Raw genomic sequence first — 25,072 nt, 5'->3', positions numbered from 1 at the left:
ATTCCTTGGCTTGAAGTGAACGCCCTTCTGGATCTTGATGGTAATGCATTTTAGAAAAAGTTCTCAAAATCCTGAAACATTGATAGTATAGGCCAGGAGTAACTACCACACCACAAATGACGCACCATTATCCATAGGTGGCACTACGGCCACGCCCCAATTGTCCATTTACAAAGTGATGACATTTGCATCCCATTTGTCCCAAAATTCTGAAATTCATTAGATATGCCTTATTTCTCATGAGGACAATACAATAAAGATTTAGGAAACACGTTTTTTCGCTACTTCTCCTACAATTGTTGTCCAATCTTCCCCAGAACTGGCAGGTATCATCATCAGAGCAACCCTCACTGAATTCTTCAACAGATTTTTGAATTTCAAAACCGTTTGTCTGGTACAGCCAATCAAAATCGTCAACAAAGCAACCAAACAGGAAGTTGGATCAAATCTCAGCAAATCTTTGAAATATCAACACCAAACTTGGTGTGTCACGTGGAAGACACTACATCATGTTCCCATGTGAGAAGGCAAATTAATATCTTAAAAATGATTGAACTAAAGGAAATCTAATTTATTTCTAACGCTAAAATAATGCTTTACACATCCACCAGTCAAAAAAATCTGATTCAATCACATGTTCATAAAGACTCTTGAGAATGTTTAGAACACAAATCTCAGAAAAAGTTGACTGTAAGATGAAAAGTAGAATTTTGGTGAATATTTGAAAAATGCATGCTTGGCTAATTGTTAATTGGAAATTTCCAATGAAATGTCTCCCCTGACCCTCAGCGCGCGCGCTCCACATTCTCACACACTCAGCCTTTCCCTTGACACACGCGCAAGCTTGGCGAGACGCATACACAACATTTCAGGCAATTGTGGGCTGACCAAGCCCCCACTCATTGCTTGGTCTTTAGCAAAGGCCCATGTGGATCTTGATGGTATTGCATTTCCAATTTTGTATGCAATGGTAAAAAGTTCTCAAAATCCTGAAACATTGATAGTATAGGCCAAGAGTAACTACCACACCACAAATGGCCCAATATCACCCATAAGTGACGCTACAGGCCACGCCCTGATACACAAAGATACAAGGCTTTCTGGAATGGGTAGGCTCACGAAGCCCCCTCCCTTCATTCCTTGGCTTGAAATAAAAGCCCTTGTGGATCTTGATGGTATTGCATTTCAGATTTGGTATCCCATTGGTAAGTCTACAGCATGGATGTTTCTATACAGTGACAATTTGTGAAGAATATACATTTTTCAATGGTTCGCAATGTTAGGAGGAATCCGCCATTGCTGCTTGCAGCTATATTTTAAATTTGTGTTTGTTGTCACACCCTTTAGAGGGTGTGAAAGGAGGGATTCTAACTTTAAAATATCCTGTCTAATTTCTTTTGTTATTTCTATATGTTTTGAATCTTTTAAAATCTTGGCTAAAGTTGTATGTATGTGGTGAAGGGGACCTGTGAGTATGTCCAGGTCTGCCGTGGGTACATGGATGTCGAATGTCCACTCTGCGGAGTGACAGTGGGTTTACCCTTATAACAGTCAGTTGGCTGAGCGGTGAGGGAATCGGGCTAGTAATCCGAAGGTTGCCAGTTCGAATCCAGGTCATGCAAACTGACGTTGTGTCCTTGGGCGAGGACTTCACTCTACTTGCCTCGGGGGAATGTCCCCGTACTTACTGTAAGTCGCTCTGGATAAGTGCGTCTGCTAAATGACTAAATGTAAACATCATTAGGGTTTTCCCACTGTGTCCAGTGTGTCCACACCACTTGGCCATAACGCTGCATAGTCTTATTATTAGTATTGTTGCATTGTGTTCAGTAATGGGATATTTTTTAATTTGTGTTTGTTGTCACACCCTTTTAGAGGGTGTGAAAGGAGGGATTTATTTGAACTGAAAATATCCCCTTTATTACCTTTCATTTTCACTATCTGTAATTATGTAAATTCAGTGAACTGCCTGATCATAGAGATATTTTAAAATTGTATCTTTGTTGTCACACCCTTTAAAGGGTGTGAAAGGAGGGATTCTAGAGAATTTTAAAATATCTTTCTATACTCTGACTGACAGAGGTGTTTGATTCAGTTATCGCTCATCAGAACTAACATCCATTGTTTGCTCACACGAGGGCCTGTTCGGGGTCTGTTGGTTACAATATTTTAAATTTTGTGTTTGTTGTCACACCCTTTAAAGGGTGAGAAAGGAGGGATTCCATGAAAACTTCAAAATATTCAATTTTGCACCTGTGTGGGTTTTAACATCTAGTTTGACTGTATTTTGGTTTCATTGCTTAAAGTGTTTTGATACCATGACCTTATACGTATGTTTAACCTAGTTAACAACTGATTCATTTCTGGTATCCTCAAACCTTTACTGCTTGACTGGGATATTTTAAATTTGTGTTGGTTGTCACACCCTTTTAGAGGGTGTGAAAGGAGGGATCCTTTGAAACTTTAAAATATCCAGTTTTAATGTTGACACCACGTAGTGGTGTCAAAGGAGGGATTTGTGAAGGAATGATAACATACTGCTAATCAATGCTGCTATACCAATCACTACCTTATATACATATATACACATATATTATGTAATGCTCTATACTAAAACATGTATCCAATTGTGATCAATTGATTTAATAAAGAACATATGAGATCATGCAACAGGATGCTTTCTGTGCAAGTAAGGTCGTGCTGAAATGTATCTGTGTAAAGTAAGATCATGCTAAATTGTAACTTTGGTGTGTGGGCAAGAATGCCGATGTCAGGCAGACTGTTTTGGGAGGCGAGTTTGTGATGCTCAGGGACCGCAGGGACCACAATAGGGCCTCTCAGCGCTTGGGAGTAAAAATGTCAACTTGGGAGATAAGGTAATGTTGGGACAGTAACTCTTCTCTGCTTGAGGACGGGTCAGATCAGCCGGACTGACCACCTTTGGATATACTCTGTTCTGAGGTCACATTCCCTTGGAGACCCTGCCCCTGTCCCCCCTTTCAAACTATCCCTCCCCTTGGAGACCCTGCCCCACCTGCATCCCGTTGGAGACCCTGCCCCACCGTCCCCGATACATCATTGACCCTGGCATGATCTGGCTCACCCCTTCTCCTGGAGACACGACCCCCCCCTTCCTTGGAGGCGCAGCTCCCATCTCCCTGCACGCCATAAGGACCTTGGGGCGATCTACTCCCTTCCCTGGAGCCCCCCTCCCTTGGATTACCTCAGACCTGTGGGTCTTCTCCGCCCCCTCCCTCTCCGAACATCACCAGATCCTTGGACTGCCCACCTTGTGCCACCATGAACTTGGTGTGGGCAGGACTCTCTCTGATCTCTGTCATGACCACTTTCTCAACAAATGCCTTTGTTTGTTCTATTCTGAGACTCTGTTTCTGTGAGACTGCTGTTGCATCATCGACTGATTCATTGTACTAGATTACAAACATCTTGTGTTGTTTTCATTGTGTATCTTGTGATTGCATCATTACTTACATTAAAGATCCTGTAAAGTAAATTCCATGTTTTGCTTCTAAGTACATTATATACGTGTGAAATGAGTTCCTGAAAGCATGTGCAAAGCGCTAAAACTTTGTCACCCTGAAATGTGGAGTTAAACCGAAGAACAGTTTCTCCTCCGTTGTCAGATCAGGTTTTAATGGGCGGAGCCAAAAAATGCCCTATCTACGTCATTTCGCCCTATATACGTCAGATCACTGAATGGCTCCTCCTGCTGTACTGTTATTGTAGCTTATATCAGCTAGCTAGCTAGCTAGCTTCAGGATGTCTCCCACCACCCGCAACTGCATCTTCCCTGGTTGCAAGAACTCCAGCTGCGCTGCAACGCCATTTAAGTTCCCTATTGATAATGAAAGGAAAAATAGGTGGATAGATGTTGTGAAGAGTCACGCTCATGGAAAGCTTCGGATAAACTCCAACAGCCGCCTCTGCACTGACCATTTCACAGCGGACAGTTTTAACATGGACCAGAGACAGACGGGGTTCACCAACACACGGCTTCTCTTGCAGCGCGGAGCCGTACCGAGCATCGACCCTCCGGCCGTTCATCCTCCGGTCGCACATGGACCATCCACCGCCGCCAGCAGTTCCTCACTCAGTTCTGTGTGCTTGTTATAATTATACTAGATAACTTTTCCAGAGGTATCTCTGCTATGAGTTAGTGCAAACCGCTAAGTTGACATTAGGCTACTCGGTGTAGAATGATGGTATTTTGGTGAAATGGTAGCTAATGTGTTAGAAGTAGCCTAGTTGGAGAGCTCATTGTCTGCCGTCTCTGGTGTCCATTTTTACTGTTACAGCTCAGGGGAACATTTCATTTATATGCATCTGTATGTTTCACTCATTGAACAAATAAATTCTAATTGGGTGTGCTCAAGCCTTCGGCGAGAGCACAACCTTTGTTCTCTCACATATATATTATTGGGTGTGCTTTGCCTTCGGCAAGGGCACAACCTTTGTTCTCTCACATATATATTATTATTATTATTATTCTTTTTGCCCCCCTAAAACTCAGTCAATATTTGGCCTACATAGACAAAGTAGGTGTCAAAAGTTTCGTCTTGGTAGCGATTGAGTTGCTTCTATTGGAATTTACGTTCCGTTGCATGGTTTAGGCTGAAGTTAAGTTTTTGTGGCGAAAAGTGAAGCTAACGGTGGCTAATTTGCTAGCCACAGTCACTGACGTTACTAACGTCACTACGTCACTAACGTCACGAAAACACGCGTGACTACCTTTGGCAGAACATTCGTTTCGCATCTGTTAACTTGGGGGATAGCCAGGCTAACTATAGCTTTACTGCAAGGCAGCTGCAGAAACGCCACAAGAAAAGAGGCCAGGGTGATAACTATGTACTCATTTTACTTTGTGATATGACACACAATTGTGATGTGTAATGTACAATATAAGCTGATATTATTAAGGAAGTACATCTACTTTCGGAAACAGTAGTCTACTATTTCACTGAAGTATTAGCATCATGACATTAGCCTGTGTTGCCCGGGCAACACATACTACAGTGGTCTATGATGTAGCGTTATCTGTTTTCAATCGTTAAAATAAACATTCCTCACATATACATTTTCGTTGTAGGATTTATTCTGACATTAGTAAACGATTTGTTGGTGAAATTACCATTACCTGTCGTTTCAAACCAGTGTAGCTCACTGCAACGCTGTAGCTTAGCGAGACACACTACAAAAACATCTACACTACACAGCTGTTTAGGAAGTCAAACAGCGACAGAACATGTTCGGCACTCTCCTTACTTAAATCAAAAGTCTATCTAACTACTAACCTGAACTTCATTGCCACAGTCTAAACGTTGTCAATCTGTTCATGAAAATAATTAATTTCAGCCTAAACCGTACAACGGAACGTTAAATCCAATTCAACCAACGCAATCGCTACCAAGACGAACACAGCAGTAGTCTAGTACTGTACCGTAGTAGTACAATTTACCGGGGCAGCTTCTCCACACAGGGCTATATCGCATTTTGCGTTGTTACTGACAATGGTCGCTACCAGTGAGCTTTTTATGAATGAGCGATTTTCCACTAAATAAATGTCAAGCTTATTTACGTTTTGGGGGGCATATTTTCAGTTAGCAGATGGTGTTTGAATCGCGATTCAATCTTCTACTGCCGGTAACGTCGTAGAATAATCTTCAAAGGGGGTTCTTTATTCATGAATGAATGCAATATGAGTAGGCTAAATGCTTGAAAATATCACGAGAAGGGAAAAACTTAAAAGGACGTTTAAGTCATAGAGATTAGGTCAATTTTTACACCGGTCTGCCAAATTTATTCGTTTTGATTCAACGATGAGGCTGCCTCTTGCAGGGGAAATGAGAAGACATCTATTACATTCTACACTTCACTCGTATTTTCAGTTGTAAATGAGCAGCAAAAAAAATATGCTTTTAAATCTATGTAATCTTTATAAATAATAAGTATGCATTTTTATATAACATATACAGAAATATCAGTTGTAAAAATTTCATTCAAAAACGGACCCCTGTGCAACCGACGCAAGCAAGCACACCCTACAATTTCCCCAGAAATTGTACCCTCTCTAGTTGGGTGTGCTCAAGCCTTCGGCGAGAGCACAACCTTTGTTCTCTCACATATATATTATTATAATTATTATTATTTTATTTTTTTGCCCCCCTAAAACTCAGTCAATATTTGGCCTACATAGACAACGTAGGTGTCAAAAGTTTCGTCTTGGTAGCGATTGAGTTGCTTCTATTGGAATTTACGTTCCGTTGCATGGTTTAGGCTTAAGTTAAGTTTTTGTGGCGAAAAGTGAAGCTAACGGTGGCTAATTTGCTAGCCACAGTCACTGACGTTACTAACGTCACTGCGTCACTACGTCACTAACATCACGAAAACACGCATGACTACCTTTGGCAGAACATTCGTTTCGCATCTGTTAACTTGGGGGATAGCTAGGCTAACTACAGCTTTACTGCAAGGCAGCTGCAGAAACGCCACAAGAAAAGAGGCCAGGGTGATAACTATTTACTCATTTTACTTTGTGATATGACACACAATTGTGATGTGTAATGTACAATATAAGCTGATATTATTAAGGAAGTACATCTACTTTCGGAAACAGTAGTCTACTATTTCACTGAAGTATTAGCATCATGACGTTAGCCTGTGTTGCCCGGGCAACACATACTACAGTGGTCTATGATGTAGCGTTATCTGTTTTTAATCGTTAAAATAAACATTCCTCACATATACATTTTCGTTGTAGGATTTATTCTGACATTAGTAAACGATTTGTTGGTGAAATTACCATTACCTGTCGTTTCAAACCAGTGTAGCTCACTGCAACGCTGTAGCTTACGTGAGACACACTACAACAATCTACACTACACAGCTGTTTAGGAAGTCAAAAGGCGACAGAACATGTTCGGCACTCCCCTTACTTAAATCAAAAGTCTATCTAACTACTAACCTGAACTTCATTGCCACAGCCTAAACGTTGTCAATCTGTTCATGAAAATAATTAATTTCAGCTTAAACCGTACAACGGAACGTTAAATCCAATTCAACCAACGCAATCGCTACCAAGACGAACACAGCAGTAGTTTAGTACTGTACCGTAGTAGTACAATTTACCGGGGCAGCTTCTCCACACAGGGCTATATCGCATTTTGCGTTGTTACTGACAATGATCGCTACCAGTGAGCTTTTTATGAATGAGCGATTTTCCACTAAATAAATGTCAGGCTTATTTACGTTTTTGGGGGCATATTTTCAGTTAGCAGATGGTACTGTTTGAATCGTGATTCTATCTTCTGCCGGTAAAGTCGTAGAATAATCTTCAAAGGGGTTCTTTATTAATGAATGAATGCAATATGAGTAGGCTAAATGCCTGAAAATATCACGAGAAGGGACAACTTAAAAGGACTTTTAAGTCATAGAGATTAGGTCCATTTTTACACCGGTCTGCCAAATTCGTTTTGATTCAGCCTGTCAGCTGCCTCTTGCAGGGGAAATGAGAAGACATCATATTTCATTCTACACTTCACTCGTATTTTGAGTTGTAAATGAGCAGCAAAAAAAAGATGCTTTTAAATCTATGTAATCTTTATAAATAATAAGTAGGCCCGATGCATTTTTATATAAAATATACAGACCCCTGTGCAACCGACGCAAGCACACCCTACAATTTCCCCAGAAATGGTATCCTCTCTAGTTCTATACGGTTTTGTTCGGCTTGACATAGCATCCATTATCTGGGTCGGAGGTAGGCACTAGGCAGCGAGGGGCGGAGCTTCAGCTCCTTCAGGCGACACGCCCCCCCAGTCTCAAGCAGAGAAGACTGCTGATTTTTTCACGATTTCAAAGCCTAATTTAACTTTTACTTGTCGGTGTTATTTTTTCATTCGAATTTGGATGGGTAGTTAATAACACATTATTCTGTGGTGTGGCGAACTTAAAACTCGTTTCCATGTCCACTTTACAGGACCTTTAAACTACAAATAACTTGGTCCGATGTTTAACCTTGTAATATTCTCCACTACCCAGTTACACTATCCTTAACAGGCCCTAGCGCCTCCACAGACGAAGATGAATAAATCATGTCAACCACAATATTGTTATGGTCGTTATATTGTTATAATTTGATGTCAGTTAACACCACAACGATGGCATTAGCAAAAAACTGTAAGCTAGTAATAGTAAGCAACACTCATCATCATTATAATAGTAGCCTAACATAGGTATAGGCTTTATTTAGCTTGCTTTGCCGAGCTAGAAGAACGACGGAGCCAGATATTCAAGTTTATAGTTTCTTTAATCCGACACAATATTTAAGCAGTCATACTAAAACACGAAGCAAAAAGAACAACGTATATTTGGTGAGTCTGAGTCATATGTGGAACGTATGTTCCATCTAAAATAGTGATATTTCAAAAAACTAAGTGAAAGGAATACTACAGTACTAATAGCATTTATTTTTGTATATTATTATGTATCTGCTTCTTGATCGGACTTCATACCATCGTACCACATTCTGCCAATTTTCTGCAATGCCTTAACTCCAGCTCACACGCTCACGACTGGTTGTCGCAAAGTATGACGTTTACAGCTAGTTGCAAGCGTGCACGAGTTTCGGAGCTAGGGCTCTTTCTGTTACCTGGCTGGGGGCAGCTGCAGTGGCCGTGTGATCTAATAACACCGAAACTAAAACAATGGGAAAGGAAAAGATCCACATCAACATCGTGGTCATTGGCCATGTCGACTTCGGGAAGCCCACCACCACCGGTCATCTGATCTACTAATGCTGGCACCTTCACTGCCCAGGTCATCATCCTGATCCACCCTGGACAGATCTCCCAGGGCTATGCCCCTGTTCTGGATTGCCACACAGCTCACATCGCCTGCAAGTTCAGTGAGCTCAAGGAGAAAATCGACCGTCGTTCCGGCAAGAAGCTTGAGGACAACTCCAAGGCCCTCAAATCCGGAGACTCAGCAATTGTTGAGATGATCCCATGCAGGGAAGCCCATGTGTGTCGAGAGCTTCTCCGACTACCCTCCCCTTGGTCGCTTTGCCGTGCGTAACATGAGGCAGACAGTTGCCGTCGGCTTCATCAAGACTGTTGACAAGAAGACCGCCGCTGGTGGCAAGGTCACCAAGTCTCCACAGAAGGCTGGTGGTAAAAAGTGAATTCTGCTGCCACAGGTTGCCCCTCAGGTCGCGGGCTCTGCTGCCCAACATTCTTCAGAACCTCAGCACCTGAATTCTGTACTAAAGGACTGGTTAATGCTGATTAAAACCCATTGCTAAAGTTTTCGCAGGAAAATAACCCAACACGGATAAAGCCCTTGTGGTGTTGTCGCTAGAATAACAGTGCCTCTTTCATTTGTTAAAATTTGAATTGGTAATGGTTTAGAACTGCGCCTGTTGATGCCACAAAGTAAATGGCAAGAAAGCTGCTGGTAACTAATAAAGGTATTTTGAATTTCTTGAAATTCAAAATACCTTGAATTTTTTTTTTAATTGAAAATGTACAAACCATACATTGCAACATTGATACTCTTTAGTACATGAAAGGTACAGAACATTTGCCAAATGGCATAATAACATTGTAATCAAAAATACATATTTTATAATACAGGATTAATAATGGATTACAAAGGAATTATGTTGCAATGTTATACTGTGTATGGCACAGTTTTATATCCATAAAAATGCAGTCTTGAAAGCTTCCCCCAATTTTCCGTTTTTCTTAAATTAATATAAATTATACCAAGTCCTTAAAATTGGTTAACGGAAGAAAAGCACAAGAATTGTATGATATGCAAAATCACTTTCCCACGATGTCAACGAACCATAATCGAACTGAACTTACTTAACCTTATATGTTATATTATTTGATTGATTTGATATTTTGTTGTTGTTTTTTTCCCTTTTCGCTCCAAAACCGTGCAGTGTTTGCGACACAAGCATCGACGCGTCAGTGCCACACGTCCCACCCCGAGGAAGGAGATAACGCTGCCTTTTGGTTGCAGCTAGGCGACTTGAGAAAGTTAATGGATTAACTGCATGTGGCCATACTCTGTGATTAACAAATGAAAAGCTAATTTGACCGCTAATTAATCCAGTTTTAGGGTCGTGCTTGCATGCTTACTGATAGAACAGGAACATTGCGAAGTGTGCAATCAAAGCGGATAGTCAGCTAACATTAGCTACTAGTAGCCAGTTATAGTAGCGTTAGCCTACTCGGTTATGTCTGCAAATGCTGATTCTGGGAGTGTAGGCCCATCGCTTTGTAAAGTGGACAACTTGCATCAGCAAGGTAATTATACCACATAATTGAAGTTACTTATAAGTATTTGTCACCAGCTACTGTAGGTATAATGGGTTTGTTGTAGACAACGCATCACATTAGTCACTGCTTCCAAATTGAGGCATAGCCTACATGTTATATAAAAAAGGTCTACATATTGTGGTTCAGGAGTCTATTAGTTCTTTAAAAAAACACATTTTTGTTATTTAAGTTTGGTATTTTCCTATCATTCCCTAGTCCTTGCGTCCTTTCCGTTGTGCCAGATGATACGGGAAGACTTGACCCAAAATCCACGATTCTGCAAGCTCCTGGCAATGCTGTCACAGCATGTGGAATGCCATGGTCTGACTCTCAAACTGGAGAAAGAGTTGGAAATGGTATGCACAGTTAGGTAGATGCCATTTTTAGGTGTCATGTCACTGCTGGTGTTGCTATTAACCCCTGTGTGTGTCTGTGTGGGGTGCTTGGATTTTGCTATTCATAATTTTTATTTAGGCTGAGAGAGACCTGCAAACACAGAGGCTGAGGTGGCTGTGCTCAGAAAGCCTGCACAGGCTACTGCGGGAAATGGTCTTTGAGCACTCTGTCAGAAAGCACCTCTCCAATGTCCCAGCTGAGGATGACATGGTATAGTCAGTCTTTGATTTTGTACTTTCCAGTTCAATAAACAACTCTATATAACAATTAAATCTTAAATAATCAGAAGACACATAGTCATAACTTTTTTATTTGCCCAAATAATATCCATTACACCCTTAAGGACATTTTAAAGTTGACAATTATACCTAAAATAAAGCCTTATCCATGTTAACTAAAAGTATTTCCTACTAGAAAATATATTTTTTTTCTTTACAGTTCTATGAGACAATGAAGCATAACTTGCTGGTTGGTCAGTGTGTCAGGCAGCTGGACCTTAGTGATTATTTTAAGCAGGACTCACCCCCACTGCTAGGACTGGATGCCCAGCAGATTCTAGACCTAGCATCTACACAGAAGGTCTGCTGTCTTTCTTTTTGTGTCTCTTTATCTGAGTATACACACAGTTTCTGTAATGTTTTTGTTTCACGCAGTATGGTACAGTTTGGTCAATTTTTTCTTTAGGATTTGTGGAAAACAAGGCAAAGACTGCCCAGAGAACTGGAGAAGCATTTCCTTAAGAAGTGTTTCAGCCTTCTGTCCTACTATCACCCTGGGGGTATGGATAGATTGATCTTGCATTAATTGTGAGGCACATTTTTGAATGACTGTATTTGACCCATGTGTGCTTAAATAGTGATTTAAGTTTATCCTATCTTTGTCCAGAAGATGAGAGAGAGGGAGTAAAGAACATGAAGCTGTTACATCTTTCTGGGCAGCTGGATGGCAAGATCAAGAGAGTAGTGTGTTTGAAAGGGAAAAGCTATGAGAGCGCAGCCCTACTGCAACAGCAGACGTGCTGCTACATCTCTGTGAGTTGACACCAGTGGGTGTCTCCATATGGTTTGGTCACCGTCCTTTGAATTGGGATAGATAAGTAGACTAAGTATAAAATGCATCACTTTTTTCTTGACACGATTGTTGTCCTTACATCACTCACAATTGTATTTATTCTTAAAAGGAGCTGTTTGGGTGCATCCAGATTCTGCAATCTCTGATCCTGGACCACAGGTTGAAAGCACAGAAGGAAATAGATAAGAATAAGATTGAATACTTTGAGGCCAAATGTGAGATTGTCATCCAGAAGATCCGGTATGATCCCTTATTCTCACTTTCAATGATTACAGCAGTGTTAATCTTTTGGCTGAGTCAGTTGTCTATTAACTTAACTGTATTATTCAGAGCAGAGATGATGGAGATTCAGTTGGACACATACACCGAAGACACAATATCAGCCCACAGAAAAATCACGTGAGTTGTGCTATCTGTGCACACAGGAGTAAAGGAATACCCATGTTTTCCATTCTCCCTGCTTCTCAAAACAGTGTCCCTCTCATTAAGATTGATGTGTCTTTACTCCAGAGAGAAGCTGGAAGCAGAGCTGAAGGCCTCCCAGGGAGAGAAACATGCAGTAGACTCAATGTTGTCTTCCTTTGAATTCTTCGGCAAGGAATTTGAGGTTTTGGCAGAGGAGTACTCCAGACTGCGCCAGGAGATAGACACCAAGAATTGGGCTTTAAAAGAATTCTCCTACCCCACAAACTAGGGAAACTGACAATTGACAACAACTTGCCAAACGCCTGTTTAGAGCTCAGGCCCAAGCATCAATTTATTCACAGAAAAAGAGAAGCAGTGAAAGCTGTTGTAGGCTAATTAAAGAAAAGTGTTACTTTTCCTCTTTTCCAAAAATTCTTACTCTCCAATTCACTCTACAAATTCATCAACACAATTGATTCACAATTTGGCAAAATATTTCCTTGAGCAGTTAAGCTTATAGTATGTAGATTCCATACAGTATGCCAGTCATTTTGTAGTTTGCAGTAAACTTGTCACATTCAAATCAAAGATTTGAAACTGTACTGATGAAATGCATGCATTAACCCCATCAATAATTTTGTATAAATTATTTGGAATATCTGATTAAAATTGGTACCGAATATGAGTTTAAATAAATGTGAATTAAATCAAAATGTGAGGTCTGACTTTCCAAGACAAAAGAGCTATCCCTGTGAAAAAACTATAGACTTTAAACCTTTTCTTTGAACACCTCAGAACTATGTGGATTATCAGCAAAAAGTGCAGTTACAGATTTAAGCATCTCTGAATTAACAAATTAATCTCTCAAAATGGTTTGGTTAGCTTCCTTAGAATTTGTAACGAGCAGTTAGATTGTATAATGCATCCACTTAATGATTAGCGTGCATTACATTATGCCTACTTGTATTATATTTGTTAAGAGTGAGCTGCTGTTGTTTATCCAGATAGGGTTTTTACACAGGGTGAATTTGAGTAATCAGTTGGTTTTTTTTTGGCATGCATTTTCTCATGGGAGTTCCTGATTGACAATTGCCCTGCCCCTTTCTGTGACACCACACCAAGTTTTGTGATTTCAGTCACATAACATCCATGCTAAACCTAGAGTAGAAATTATATGGACAATACATTGTCATAGCAGGAAAAAACACACAGTGGAGTTTAGGTGTCCCACATTACCCAATGTCCCAGATTACCCGAATTCATCCTAGGTCTATTTTGCTGAAGGTTTTATGTAGAAGTTACCAAGGTTCTTGGTCTATTTGACTCATTTATTTAAAAAAAATCAAATGACTGACTGGTAGGCCTCGGCATCATCGAAGGTCTCTCTCGAAGGTGCAGCATTTTAGCTTAGTTTGCGGTCTGAATGTTTACAGTGACTTGTGTCTAAACAACAACTACAGCATGACAATTGAAAGTTTGTCACTAGGGAGTTTTAGCGCCTTTTAGCGGCGAGATGTTTATAACACCACGCACAGATCCCAAAGTGATGACGTGGGGCGGTTCGCCTGCTGGACGCGAAGGATGGCCGACCAAAGCAGACAAATCAAACTCGCAGCTGCCAAGAAAAAGGTGAAATATGTTATTCTGGAATTGGCAATGTTTGTTTTGTGTAATTTCTTGTTTTCAAGATAGGTTAAATTGTCACTCCATCACCCTCTTAACTTGTAAGCAGCCGGACCCGCCATTCTCAACTCTCATTTACTAGCCTACTCCGACAGCCTGTCTACAAGCACACTGCGCACGAAAAACGGGGGTTTTGCATGGGCCTCGTTTAGCATTAGTTCGCCTTCTGACGAATAAATAGCATATTTAGGACAGGTAGCTAGCTAGATAGGAATTGATAAGATTATAGACATTTTTTTGTTTAAATAGCCTCTTTCTCAGCTGTTTCATAATGATAGATGACTAATGTTAGCTCTAGTTGGTTAGCTAGAGCCACATTAGCTACTTGATGTGATTATAACTAGGCTAGCCTTGTCAACTAGCTAGGTACAGTCAGCGGAGTAGACGCAAGCTACCGCACTGTCAGCAGTCAGAGGAAGGTGTAACTTTGTAGGCTTGGCAGCCAAGCAAAACTAAAAGTGAGCCCGGCCTTAAACTAGCTAGTTAGGCTTTGTAGCCTACATTTTCTCAATGCGCCAGCGGTGTTCGAATTCGAGCTAGTTACTGAAGATGGTCAGGGTTTAAAATGAACTGTTTTACTTAACACTGGTGCTCACAACTTTTAAAAGTTGCACCAGGAGCACCCACCGAATATTAAGGAGTATAACAACAAAATGTGTTAAAGATCTATTTTATTTAAAAACAACACCAGCTCTACACGGCTTTACACATTCTGCCGCTAGGGTTTGAAATTTGGTCTCCTGGCTCTCTGTTACTCCTCCATCCATCTCTACTGTAAGGCAGAGGTATTGAGCTAGCTAGTTATCAAGCTATCTAACTAGCTATAGTGCAATTTTTGGAGCATATATGCAATTTCGATATGTTTGCAAATTGCGACCAACATGGTCAAGCCCTGAGTGTGCGGTTTTGACATGTAAACGCCCCAATCACCCGTTACGGTCCCAGTTTCAGCTGTGACAGGCATCTAGTTACCCATCTTCCACCATTACATGCTGTTTAAGAGAAAGTTAAAAAACGAACAAATACTGGGCATACACAGTGAGCACTAGCCCAGGCTTTGTATGTGTAGTTGTGGTGATCACAACATGGTTGAGATGAGATATGGCATTCCCTGTAGCAATTTGTTGGCCCATGACTGCTATCTACAGAGACGCTTTCTCATGTCATTCCACATTTCAAACAGCAAATGTGTGTGTATTCATCGTAGTAGTATCACAGTTAGTTAAACGTTCAGAGACACTATTGTCCCTCTTTTTGCTTTTGTGGCCAGCTTAAGGAGTTTCAGCTGAAGAGTTCCCCAGCCAATGGAGGAGGAGGGGCAAAGAAGAGGAGAAAGATGAAGGGAGGAGGCAATGAGCCCTTGGGAGACAGACACTGTCTGGACAATGTGAGTCATGACTGCCTGCTATGTAGCTTTGCCTACATATCTATTGTCTCAGTCAGGACACACTGCACCTTGTGAATTTTCACTTGTAGGTATTTTGTTGGGAAAGCAGAAGTTGCTTGTCAGGGATACCCTTAAGGGTCAGATCACACAGGGTTTTTAAAAACTCGGTCCTTATAAACACATTGCTTCCCATGATACAGTGCGCCAGAGCGTGCTCTCTTGCGCTTTTTAATGAAAGTTAAAACATTCCCAACTTCTCCAAAAAAGCGTGGCGAAAAGGCGCTCGTCAATGTCAAACTTGGCCAATCAAATCAAACGAGGCGGTCTTTAATACTTAACTATTTCCTTCCTCCTTCCTGTTTTAATGCCGGCCGGTAAACATGTCTTTGATTTGAGACAATGTCAAACGATGAGAAGCTGATATTAGCAGTAGTAACTCAAGACAAACTTTATCATTTAAAATCACCTCATTACTCAAACATTAACAGGGGATGACATGCATTGAATTGCGTGAGCAACCAAGTGTATCTATGGTGAGTATAATGCTGTTTACCATGCAGATAGTCTGGCAGGCTGGGTAGCTAGCTACAGTACTTAGCTGGAATCACTATTTGATCATATTTGACCGCCCGGTTGACCACACAGCCCCGCTCCACAGGCACACCTGCTGTTAAATGCCCAATGCACTTTGCCAAAGCATTTTTGAGTGGATGCTTTTCAATAAAACCCTCTGTTTAATGTCCCCTTTATCTGAAATATCTCTAATAATGCCAGGAATCTCTGTGTGTGTCTTGAATGGGATTTTAGGGCAGTGTTTTTCCAACAATTATCTCAAGAACCGGGCACTCTGAAAAATTAATATTTCGCAATTATCCTTTTTATAATTTAACGGAGTGCAGCTCTGCGATTGACGTTGTTTGGATAAATATAAAATGAGATGATGCCAGTTTTGCTCAACTCTTGGCTATGTTAAGTTGACTGAGCTGCACTAAGCGATCTCTTGCGAGCCAAACGATATGGCTATAGCCAGACGAAAATAGGCACAGGAACAATATTATTTGTCAGTGCAATACAGAAAATCCAAGACTATTTTATTGATGAAATACTGGCTAGCCTTTTAAGAATCCTGTTAAATTTGCCTGAAAACGCCTAAACAGCATACCCAAAGTAAATTGGAAGCTGTTCTTGAACCATTTGGAGTACATGCATGTAAATGATCTCTTTTGAAAGCTGACACTCTGAAGTTATGTCCCCTGTTGTCAGGACCCCTGTCAGTCCTACTAGTGTTGAGTAATAGAAGCTTGAACACAAGGAAAGTGAAAATTTCTATTTCCGCCTAGATTTTGTTTTGAAAACAGAGGCCTGAAGAGGCCTAGATGTGGTAGGTATTAGCTGGAAGACTAAATTGGACCACAGGTTGAAGCCTTACCCAATTCAAATCAAAAGTCAAACATAATACCACAATATATTCATATTTGACACATGTTTTTATAAGAGTACATCCATTCATTTTCTAAAAGGGCCTTTTGGAGACTCCAAAATGACCCTTTGTAACCAAGGTCAAATACTCAGGATAAAAGGTATTATTTTTCATAATTGTTATCTCTAATGAAAGGTGGTACTTAGAACTATCATATATAATAGCTAAATCCCTAATTAGTATTACTGAAACACAAAAATTGAAGCATGAACACATTGGAGTGCTTTATCTGATTCCCAGGATTGGCGCACAAAGAAAACTGATTCTTTCAACCCTATTGCGCAATCGACTTTTATTTTGACGGCTCCACAGACACATACAAATGAGGTATTGGCATTTTCAGCTAGCTTTCAGCTACAAGGCTAACGAGCTCATTTCAGAGCCAGTCGAAGCCAGTTCGAGAAATTTGTTTAGAAAGAGTGTGGGGGGGGGGGGGCGGGGGGGGGGCAGGACGCACAGACCTAATTGGCTTTAGAGGGCTGTCAACGGGGCATGGAAGCTCCTATTGGGTCAAACAAGGTGTCAATCAAAAGGGGAGGGTTCAACGGACATTTTGATTCCTTCATATCGTAAATACTCCGTTGCTAACCGGAGAACAGAACACTTATGTGAACAAGTTGTTTCTTCCATCGGCTAACTTGCATAATGAAACAAAGGATAATGGCTATTCATGAACGTAAAACATTGTATTTGGACGAATTACTTTACATGGTTAGATACTTTGAACCCTTGGGAATGTACGCAGATCAAGTTTTGATGTGTTGTTTGCGTACCTGGACGACACAGAACCTTTGAGGGTAAGTAGAGATGTTTGGCTTTGTAAACAACACCAAAGTGGTGACTGGACAAAGACGTTGACTAAACTTGTTGTTGTGACTCGATCTTGAAATGGTTTACATATCTACAAGCACAAGAATCGTAGCTTTCCAATGATGTATAACATGTGTAGCGTCTAAAAAATATATTTGTTAGAATTTAGTGCGTCGTAACTGAGGAAGGGGGGGGCAGCATTTTTGTAACACGGGCGATACAGGAACATAAACAGGCTAGCTAACAAAGAAAAATACATTATAGGCCGCAAGGTGAACCACGAAAAGTCTTTTAGAAAATGATTCCCGCTCCACAGTCTGGCATCTGCACAATCTTTAGCTCCTAAAAAAGAACGAGTCGTGCTAAGCTACCTAAAAAAGGTTTGTCGCTGAAATTCCAGTCGATTATCGTTGCGTCTATGTTTTATGCAGAACTAGTTTCTTCAGAGCGTAATAGGATTTTGGTGGCATGGTTCGACACGTGATCGTTCTACACCAATAAGGTAGCTGCTTTTTGTCAACATGGATGGATATGTTTGGTAAATAGAGGATGGGACCTTGCACGTAACAGAAATTCGGTCCCTGACAGTGTTTTGCATGTGATACACTGTGGCTGCAAAAGTGCGTGGGAGACAGGCAGATGTTCATGTTTTTCTGCAGGACTGTGTTGCACAGGCTTATGTCGTTGTTGTAATCGTGCCAACACAAGAAACTGAGGAACTGGAAGATAACTGTCCTGACACTGACAGTGAGGACTGAGTGTCCTTAATCTGTTATTCCTTATTCTGTTTTGTACAGTTTTATATATAATTAATATTTTTCTTTACGATTGTTTTTATGGTTGATTAGAGTTTTCATTTGTGGAAGAATGAATGAATGTTACAACAAAAAAAAACAAAAACAAAAAAAAACTACTTCTGCATAGTAATGCACCGAAATTACAAACGTAAGCAAAGGCAACAATCGCTATCAAATCAACAGACGTGCAATTTAGCTAGCAGGGGAATAATACAAACAACGAAGATCACCAGTTAACTTAATTTAAATTAGCAATAACTATAGACTAATACAATAACAGGCTTAAATTAACTGACAAGTTAGCTATACGACTTCTCAAAGACGCACAATCTCAACTGCGGTGTGAAGCGTGCTATTCTCCGACATGCACTCTAACAATCACATAGACGTCCTAAAATTTTGTACAGCCCTATTTCTGATACCATGGCGGCATAACAGGGATGCAGTCAAAGCCTCCGGTTTACAATTTGGAAAGACTTTAACAAGCTAACATGTAATTACAACAATAAGTGACGTCAACATTTCTTCTAACCTATTTGGAAAATGTAACTTCAGAATTTACTGTGTCAGTGTCACGTAACCGCTCATCCCATTCGCTATGGGATTTTTAGGGGTGCTCCGATCAGGATTTTTGGGCCCGATCACTGATCGCTAGAAGCAGTATCAGCCGATACCGAGTACAGATCTTAAAAAAAAAAAACCCATATCTATATATTTTTTCATGTTATTCTTACAGCTAGGGCTGGGAGATATTTTTTTTTTATCGAAGTAAAGACTTCCCTCAATAAAATTATCGTAACATTAATTGATTTTCAATAATGTCGAAAGAGAATAATTAGGAACAGCAGTTCATTTAATTTCTGTGATGCAGCAGGAAGTTGCGGAGAAATGGTAGCCTTCGCTCACTAAAATATACTGAGCACCTCATGTGGAATAGCTAATGTTAACTGCGGAAAATGAGTCTTATTGCCGAAAACAGTGGCAGCGAAGCCATGGCGAGGGAGCAACTTCCAATGAAGAAACTATTGATAATAAGGGTTCGTCTTCAGTTATTTGGAAGTGGTTCGGCTTGGTGGAACGGTACATGTATTCGTACGGTACGGTACGGACCTCACGGTTCGGTGCATGAAATTACACGGAGAATACACGGTATAAAAATAAATAAAACTCGCGTGCAAATTAATTAATGTAATGCGGAACTACTGTTAGATACTCGTGTTCTTTAGGGACATCTAATCTGTAGCTCTGAAGCTCTGATTGCCGCCGCCGTGAGTCAGAGATGGGCTAGCTAGCAGCACTAAGGATGAGTATGGCGAGTGGTGGCGACCCACGAGAGATAGAGGACCCGCCAGCCTTTTAAAGATTGAAAGTTTGGGAAAACTTCGCTTTCCCATTCAGTTAGAGTAGTACAGACGAGAGAGTGGTGTATAAGACAAGCACTGTGTGTCGGCGTTGTTCAGCACTTGTGGGCAGTGACGTGCAGTCTGGGTAGGCAAGGTAGGCACTGCCTACCCTGCCAAAATTCAAACGTAAACATTTTTATTAAATAATTGTATTTAACAAACTTGTATTTGTATTTTTACTGTTTATTCTTGTGATTTATATATGCAATATGTGTGTTATTGGGTGTGCTTTGCCTTCGGCAAGGGCACAACCTTTGTTCTCTCACATATATATTATTATTATTTGTATTTCTTTTTGCCCCCCTAAAACTCAGTCAATATTTGGCCTACATAGACAACCTAGGTGTCAAAAGTTTCGTCTTGGTAGCGATTGAGTTGCTTCTATTGGGATTTACGTTCCGTTGCATGGTTTAGGCTGAAGTTACGTTTTTGTGGCGAAAAGTGAAGCTAACGGTGGCTAATTGGCTAGCAACAGTCACTGACGTTACTAACGTCACTACGTCACTAACGTCACGAAAGCACGCGTGACTACCTTTGGCAGAACATTCGTTTTGCATCTGTTAACTTGGGGGATAGCTAGGCTAACTATAGCTTTACTGCAAGGCAGCTGCAGAAACGCCACAAGCAAAGAGGCCAGGGTGATAACTATTTACTCATTTTACTTTGTGATATGACACACAATTGTGATGTGTAATGTACAATATAAGCTGATATTATTAAGGAAGTACATCTACTTTTGGAAACAGTAGTCTACTATTTCACTGAAGTATTAGCATCATGACATTAGCCTGTGTTGCCCGGGCAACACATACTACATTGGTGTATGATGTATCTGTTTTCAATCGTTAAAATAAACATTCCTCACATATAAATTTTCGTTGTAGGATTTATTATGACATTAGATTACAAGTAAACGATTTGTGGGTGAAATTATCATTACCTGTGGTTTCAATTCAGTGTATCACTGCAACGCTGTAGCCTACACGAGACACTACAAAAACATCTACACAGCTGTTTAGGAAGTCAAACGGTGACAGAACATGTTCGGCACTCCCCTTACTTAAATCAAAAGTCAATCAAACTACTAACCTGAACTTCATTGCCACAGCCTAAACTTTGTCAATCTGTTCATGAAAATAATTAATTTCAGCCTAAACTGTACAACGGAACGTTAAATCCAATTCAACCAACGCATACCATTCAACCAAACGTATACCATTGTTTGACCATGGTATAAGTGGGATAATGCCCGACAAGGTGCAAAATATCATCCAATAATGGACGATGCGGAGGTGGTTTTTGTGACAACACTAATGACATTAATGTTTATATTTAGCTAACATTAACTAGTTATATCTAAGCGGGGAGACTGAACTAACTTCTTTAGCAGTCAAATGATGTGTCCGCAAAATGACTTGGTGTCTTGAATGCAGGGAGCCAGGAACGACAAAGGGAGGTGACTGACTGGGAGTGAGAGATGCTTTGCTAAAGCCACGGTGCAAAACATAATGTTAAAGATTTTATGTAATGAGAAGTATATTTTCGGTTATTTTTGAAACTTTTAAACTATGGCAAGACAAATGGCGGGCCGCCACAGTCTAGTCAATGAATGGGAAACACTGGTTAAGTACTAAACTATGCTAAGCACCAAATAATTTATTTTAGACGGGTACACATGCAATATATTGTCAAAGGTACGATTCTTGTGATTCTATTGATGTAAACCATTTCAATATCGAGTTTCAACAGTGGGTGGTACAATCAACGTCTTTGTCCGACCACTAACATGTCAACAAAGCGAAACAAGAGACCTATAGACCCTCACAGTTTTCCAGTTGTACAAATCATCCCAACCAAAACGGTCTGGTTACATTGTCAAAGTTCCCAACGATCCAGACAAGTAAAATATTTCGTCCGAAACAATGTATTACATCCATAAATAACCATGGACTCTTGTTGCATTGTTCTAAGTGATTCACGTAAACTTTGTCATAACTTCAGTTCCCTTGTAAATACAAAAAACTAAATCATGGCCACTGCACTCTGACCTTTCGATTGGCACCTCATTTGACCCAATAGGAGCTTCCATGACCTGTCCATAGTTCAAGTTCAAGTCTTTTATTGTCAGATGCACAGAACAACACAAGGTCAGACTGGGCACTGCAATTCTTAAGACAAGACAACACAAGCACCTGGCATAACATAACATATGTACACAGAACATAAATTACATCTATGCTAAGCTTAAATAAGTAAACCTCCTAAATCTACAGATAAATAAATAATAATACAATATACTAAATCAGGGCTCAACATTAATATATTTTTTGGCACTGGCCCCACCGGGCCAGTGGGTTTGAAAATTACTGGTTTTGTTACAACAAAACCAAAGACTTATAAGTTGTGTTATTCTGTTAACTTGTTTAACCATTTATTAAACACATCCTGGATATAAAAAGAACAAAAATGAAATCATTTCTAGTGATAACAAATAAAAAGGTAATAGTCAGCAATCCTCAAACATGACGTGCTCTCTTCGCTGCTGACAGCCGTCTCTGCACAACTCTGTCTGGCAGAAACTGAAACCTCTGGTCCCTCCATGCTAATATCTAAAAGCTTCCATAGCATTTCATCAGTATGATACCAAGTAGCCAAGTCGACACCATTATTCTACTGCAGTTCAATAGCCTAGGGGAACGAGGCGAACGGCTGGCCCGTCTTAATTACGTGATATGCCGTTGTTATAAGTCGTGCAATAACACGATGGGCATCTACATTTAAATTCCTGACCAGCATGGTCAACGGCCTGGAAGATGGATTGTCAACCATCTGCTTAGCTGTCACGCAAACCAGGTGCTGTCTGCTAGCATGGCTGGTCAGGGATTGTTTTTGAAAATTGTTGGTGCCTGTGTAAAAAGATCTACTTTTGTCCACTTTAGACAGGAACATACAACAGACGACACAGTGCATCTTCGGTCCATAAAAAAAGTTGCTTCCGTTTGAGCTCGTAGCTCTACTTTGCTGCCATCTTCACTTTATTGACTCGCGCCAGTTGTATTTTTTTTTTTCGAGATTTGAGAATTACAATTTGACAACCACTCGTCACTCACTACTCAACTCTTGGTTTGCCTACTGTGCGCCCCACGAGCTTACATTACATTTAGTCATTTAGCAGACTCTCTTATCCAGAGCGACTTACAGTAAGTACAGGGACATTCCCCCCGAGGCAAGTAGGGTGAGGTGCCTTGCCAATGTCAGTTTGCATGACCGGGAATCGAACTGGCAACCTTCGGATTACTAGCCCGATTTCCTCACCGCTCAGCCACCTGACTCCCCAGCTGCAAAGTTGCAAAGTTCTGTAGCTGTAGCTGTTCAGGTTGTTTAATTGTAACTTGTTTAACTACATGCTCTTATGGTTTTTCCCGTTGGCACTTACTTTGGTTGTTCACAATGTGTGCTTCATGTTTTGGCTACTCGCGATGTTTTTTTGGCTATCTTGTTGTTATGATCAGTGACCTATGCACTTTGTAAAGCTCTCTCTTGGAAGTCGCTTTGGATAAAAGCGTCTGCTAAATGAATAAATGTAAATGTAAAGTTATTTATGCATTTAGCAGATAGCAAAACATATGAAGGATGTTAACTTTTACAATGCAATTTTTTTTTTTTCAATCAATAATTTGCGAGTTGCTAGTTTAACTGTCCCGACGTAACTTTTTACTGGCCCCGGGCCATCGTTATTGTCGAGCCCTGTAAATACACATAATAACCTATTGCTAACCCTATAAACCTATTCTAAACTAAGTGAAGTACAATAGTGCAATATTACTGATAGTGCAACCAGTAGCTGAAAGTGACAGTGTGTAAGTAACTAGTAAGAAGTGAATCAATGACCATGTCAATGTCCATTCAGGGGCCTGATGGCAAAATACAGTGAAGTACAGTAGTGCGATGTTACTGATAGTGCAACCAGTAGCTGAAAGTGACGGTGTGTTAAGTGACTAGTATGAAGTGAATCAATGTCCATTCAGAAGCTTGATGGCCCTTGGATAGAAACTGTTGTCCAGTCTGCGTGTGCGTCACCGAATGCTGCAGTAACGCCTGCCAGAAGGCAACAGGGTAAAGAGACTCTTAGAATCCTGCCAGCTTTCCTGAGGCAACGTGTGTGGTAGGTGTCCTGTAGGGCTGGGAGCTTCCTACCGATGATGAACTCAGCAGAACGTACCACACTACGTAGGGCGTTGCGGTTCCTGTGTGCAGCTCCCATTCCACACTGTGAATCAACCAGTCAGAATGCTCTCTATAGTGCATCTGTAAATGTTAGTGAGGATGACTGAGTCCGTGTGAACAGACCAGGTGAGATCATTGCTGATGTTCAACCCGAGGAACTTGAAGCAGCTGACCTTCGGATCCGTAGATGTGTAGGGGTGCATGCTCCTCCTCCTGCCGCCTCCTATAGTCCAGTCATCTCCTTGGTCTTGCTGACCGTTAACAGAGAGGTTATTGTCCTGACACCATGATGTCAGGGTATCAACCTCCTCTCTGTAGGCTGACTCATCACTGTCAGAGATGAGGCCCACGATGGTTGTGTCGTCAGCAAACTTAACAAGGAGGTTGGAGCTGTGCGATGCCGCACAGTTGTGAGTGAACAAGGAGAACAGGAGAGGGCTGAGCACACCGCCCTGGGGGGTGCCTGTGTTGGTGATCAGTGTGGATGAGGTGCGGTCACCGATTCTCACCACATAGCCTTCTAAAGCCAACGAGGTGCTTCCCAAGATCTGTGTTCTGCCACCCCCCCTCTTTTTTGGTAAAAAAATAAAAAAATAAAATACAATTGGTTCACAAATAAACTTGCAGATCGTATAGCCAATGAAATTCTGAAGATTGCAACATGCAGGTTTAGGGGTAACTTTTAAAATATTAATTTATTGTGGTATTATTATATAATGCCACAATGAATGAATATTTTATTAATATATACCGTATTTCTTCGATTAAACAGCGCCCTCAAATAAACCCGCCCTCGAATAAACGCTGCACCAAAAATGAACATTGTGTAATAAACGCCGCCCTCAATTAAACGCTGCACCAAAATAATCAGAAAACGGTTATTTAATTGGTTAAATTAAAACACTGTATTTATTACACAAGTAAATCACAAGTGTACTATAATTGCCTTGAAGCACTTGCAGACACAAGTGGCTTTCTTGCTACAGGTTTATTTGAAGCTTCTCCAAATCCACCGTGAAAAATAAACCCACAGTATAACGAGAAAATAAAGACCATATAACAGCCAGCCT

At 40.7% G+C, this 25,072-nt stretch overlaps 2 protein-coding genes and 1 pseudogene across 8 annotated transcripts in view; all 3 read left to right on the top strand.

Moving 5' to 3' along the window:
- Positions 1 to 8,673: 8,673 nt before the first annotated feature.
- LOC136956034 (elongation factor 1-alpha, oocyte form-like) lies at positions 8,674 to 9,495 on the top strand (annotated as a pseudogene).
- A 509-nt stretch (positions 9,496 to 10,004) lies between these two features.
- Positions 10,005 to 12,928, top strand: haus4 (HAUS augmin-like complex, subunit 4). 4 transcript variants are annotated; one of them, XM_067249842.1, is made up of 9 exons: positions 10,005 to 10,331; positions 10,560 to 10,699; positions 10,818 to 10,949; positions 11,178 to 11,318; positions 11,424 to 11,517; positions 11,628 to 11,770; positions 11,920 to 12,050; positions 12,146 to 12,209; positions 12,321 to 12,928. In XM_067249842.1, the coding sequence occupies exons 1-9, from the start codon at positions 10,262 to 10,264 to the stop codon at positions 12,393 to 12,395; spliced, it is 990 nt and encodes a 329-aa protein (XP_067105943.1). In that variant the 5' UTR covers positions 10,005 to 10,261; the 3' UTR covers positions 12,396 to 12,928. The 4 variants fall into 4 exon arrangements, with proteins under 4 accessions (XP_067105943.1, XP_067105941.1, XP_067105942.1 ...); XM_067249840.1 differs by having other exon boundaries at positions 12,141 to 12,209; XM_067249841.1 differs by having other exon boundaries at positions 11,625 to 11,770.
- Positions 12,929 to 13,772: 844 nt separating this feature from the next.
- golga2 (golgin A2) overlaps positions 13,773 to 25,072 on the top strand; it is a 119,511-nt gene continuing 108,211 nt past the window's right edge. For 3 of the 4 annotated variants that reach the window (XM_067249818.1, XM_067249819.1, XM_067249817.1), the window contains exons 1-2: positions 13,779 to 13,844; positions 15,169 to 15,285. In XM_067249818.1, the coding sequence (XP_067105919.1) occupies positions 13,797 to 13,844; positions 15,169 to 15,285 (165 nt within the window). In that variant the 5' untranslated portion in view covers positions 13,779 to 13,796. Of the gene's footprint in view, positions 13,845 to 15,168; positions 15,286 to 25,072 lie in introns of all 4 variants that reach the window. The other variant, XM_067249820.1, reaches the window with a different exon arrangement.

Source organism: Osmerus mordax, chromosome 14, assembly GCF_038355195.1.
Source record: "Osmerus mordax isolate fOsmMor3 chromosome 14, fOsmMor3.pri, whole genome shotgun sequence".
NCBI classification, from domain to species: domain Eukaryota; kingdom Metazoa; phylum Chordata; class Actinopteri; order Osmeriformes; family Osmeridae; genus Osmerus; species Osmerus mordax.
Note: the sequence above shows the minus strand (reverse complement) of the source record. Positions and strands in the feature narration are given on the sequence as shown.

Bases quoted from the DNA above. Each gene is read 5' to 3' on its own strand.
- haus4 (XM_067249839.1), top strand. From the start codon at position 10,262: ATGTCTGCAAATGCTGATTCTGGGAGTGTAGGCCCATCGCTTTGTAAA. The intron at 10,332-10,559 runs GTAATTATACCA...ATCATTCCCTAG, and splicing joins GGACAACTTGCATCAGCAAG to TCCTTGCGTCCTTTCCGTTG. The intron at 11,518-11,624 runs GTATGGATAGAT...ATCTTTGTCCAG, and splicing joins GTCCTACTATCACCCTGGGG to AAGATGAGAGAGAGGGAGTA.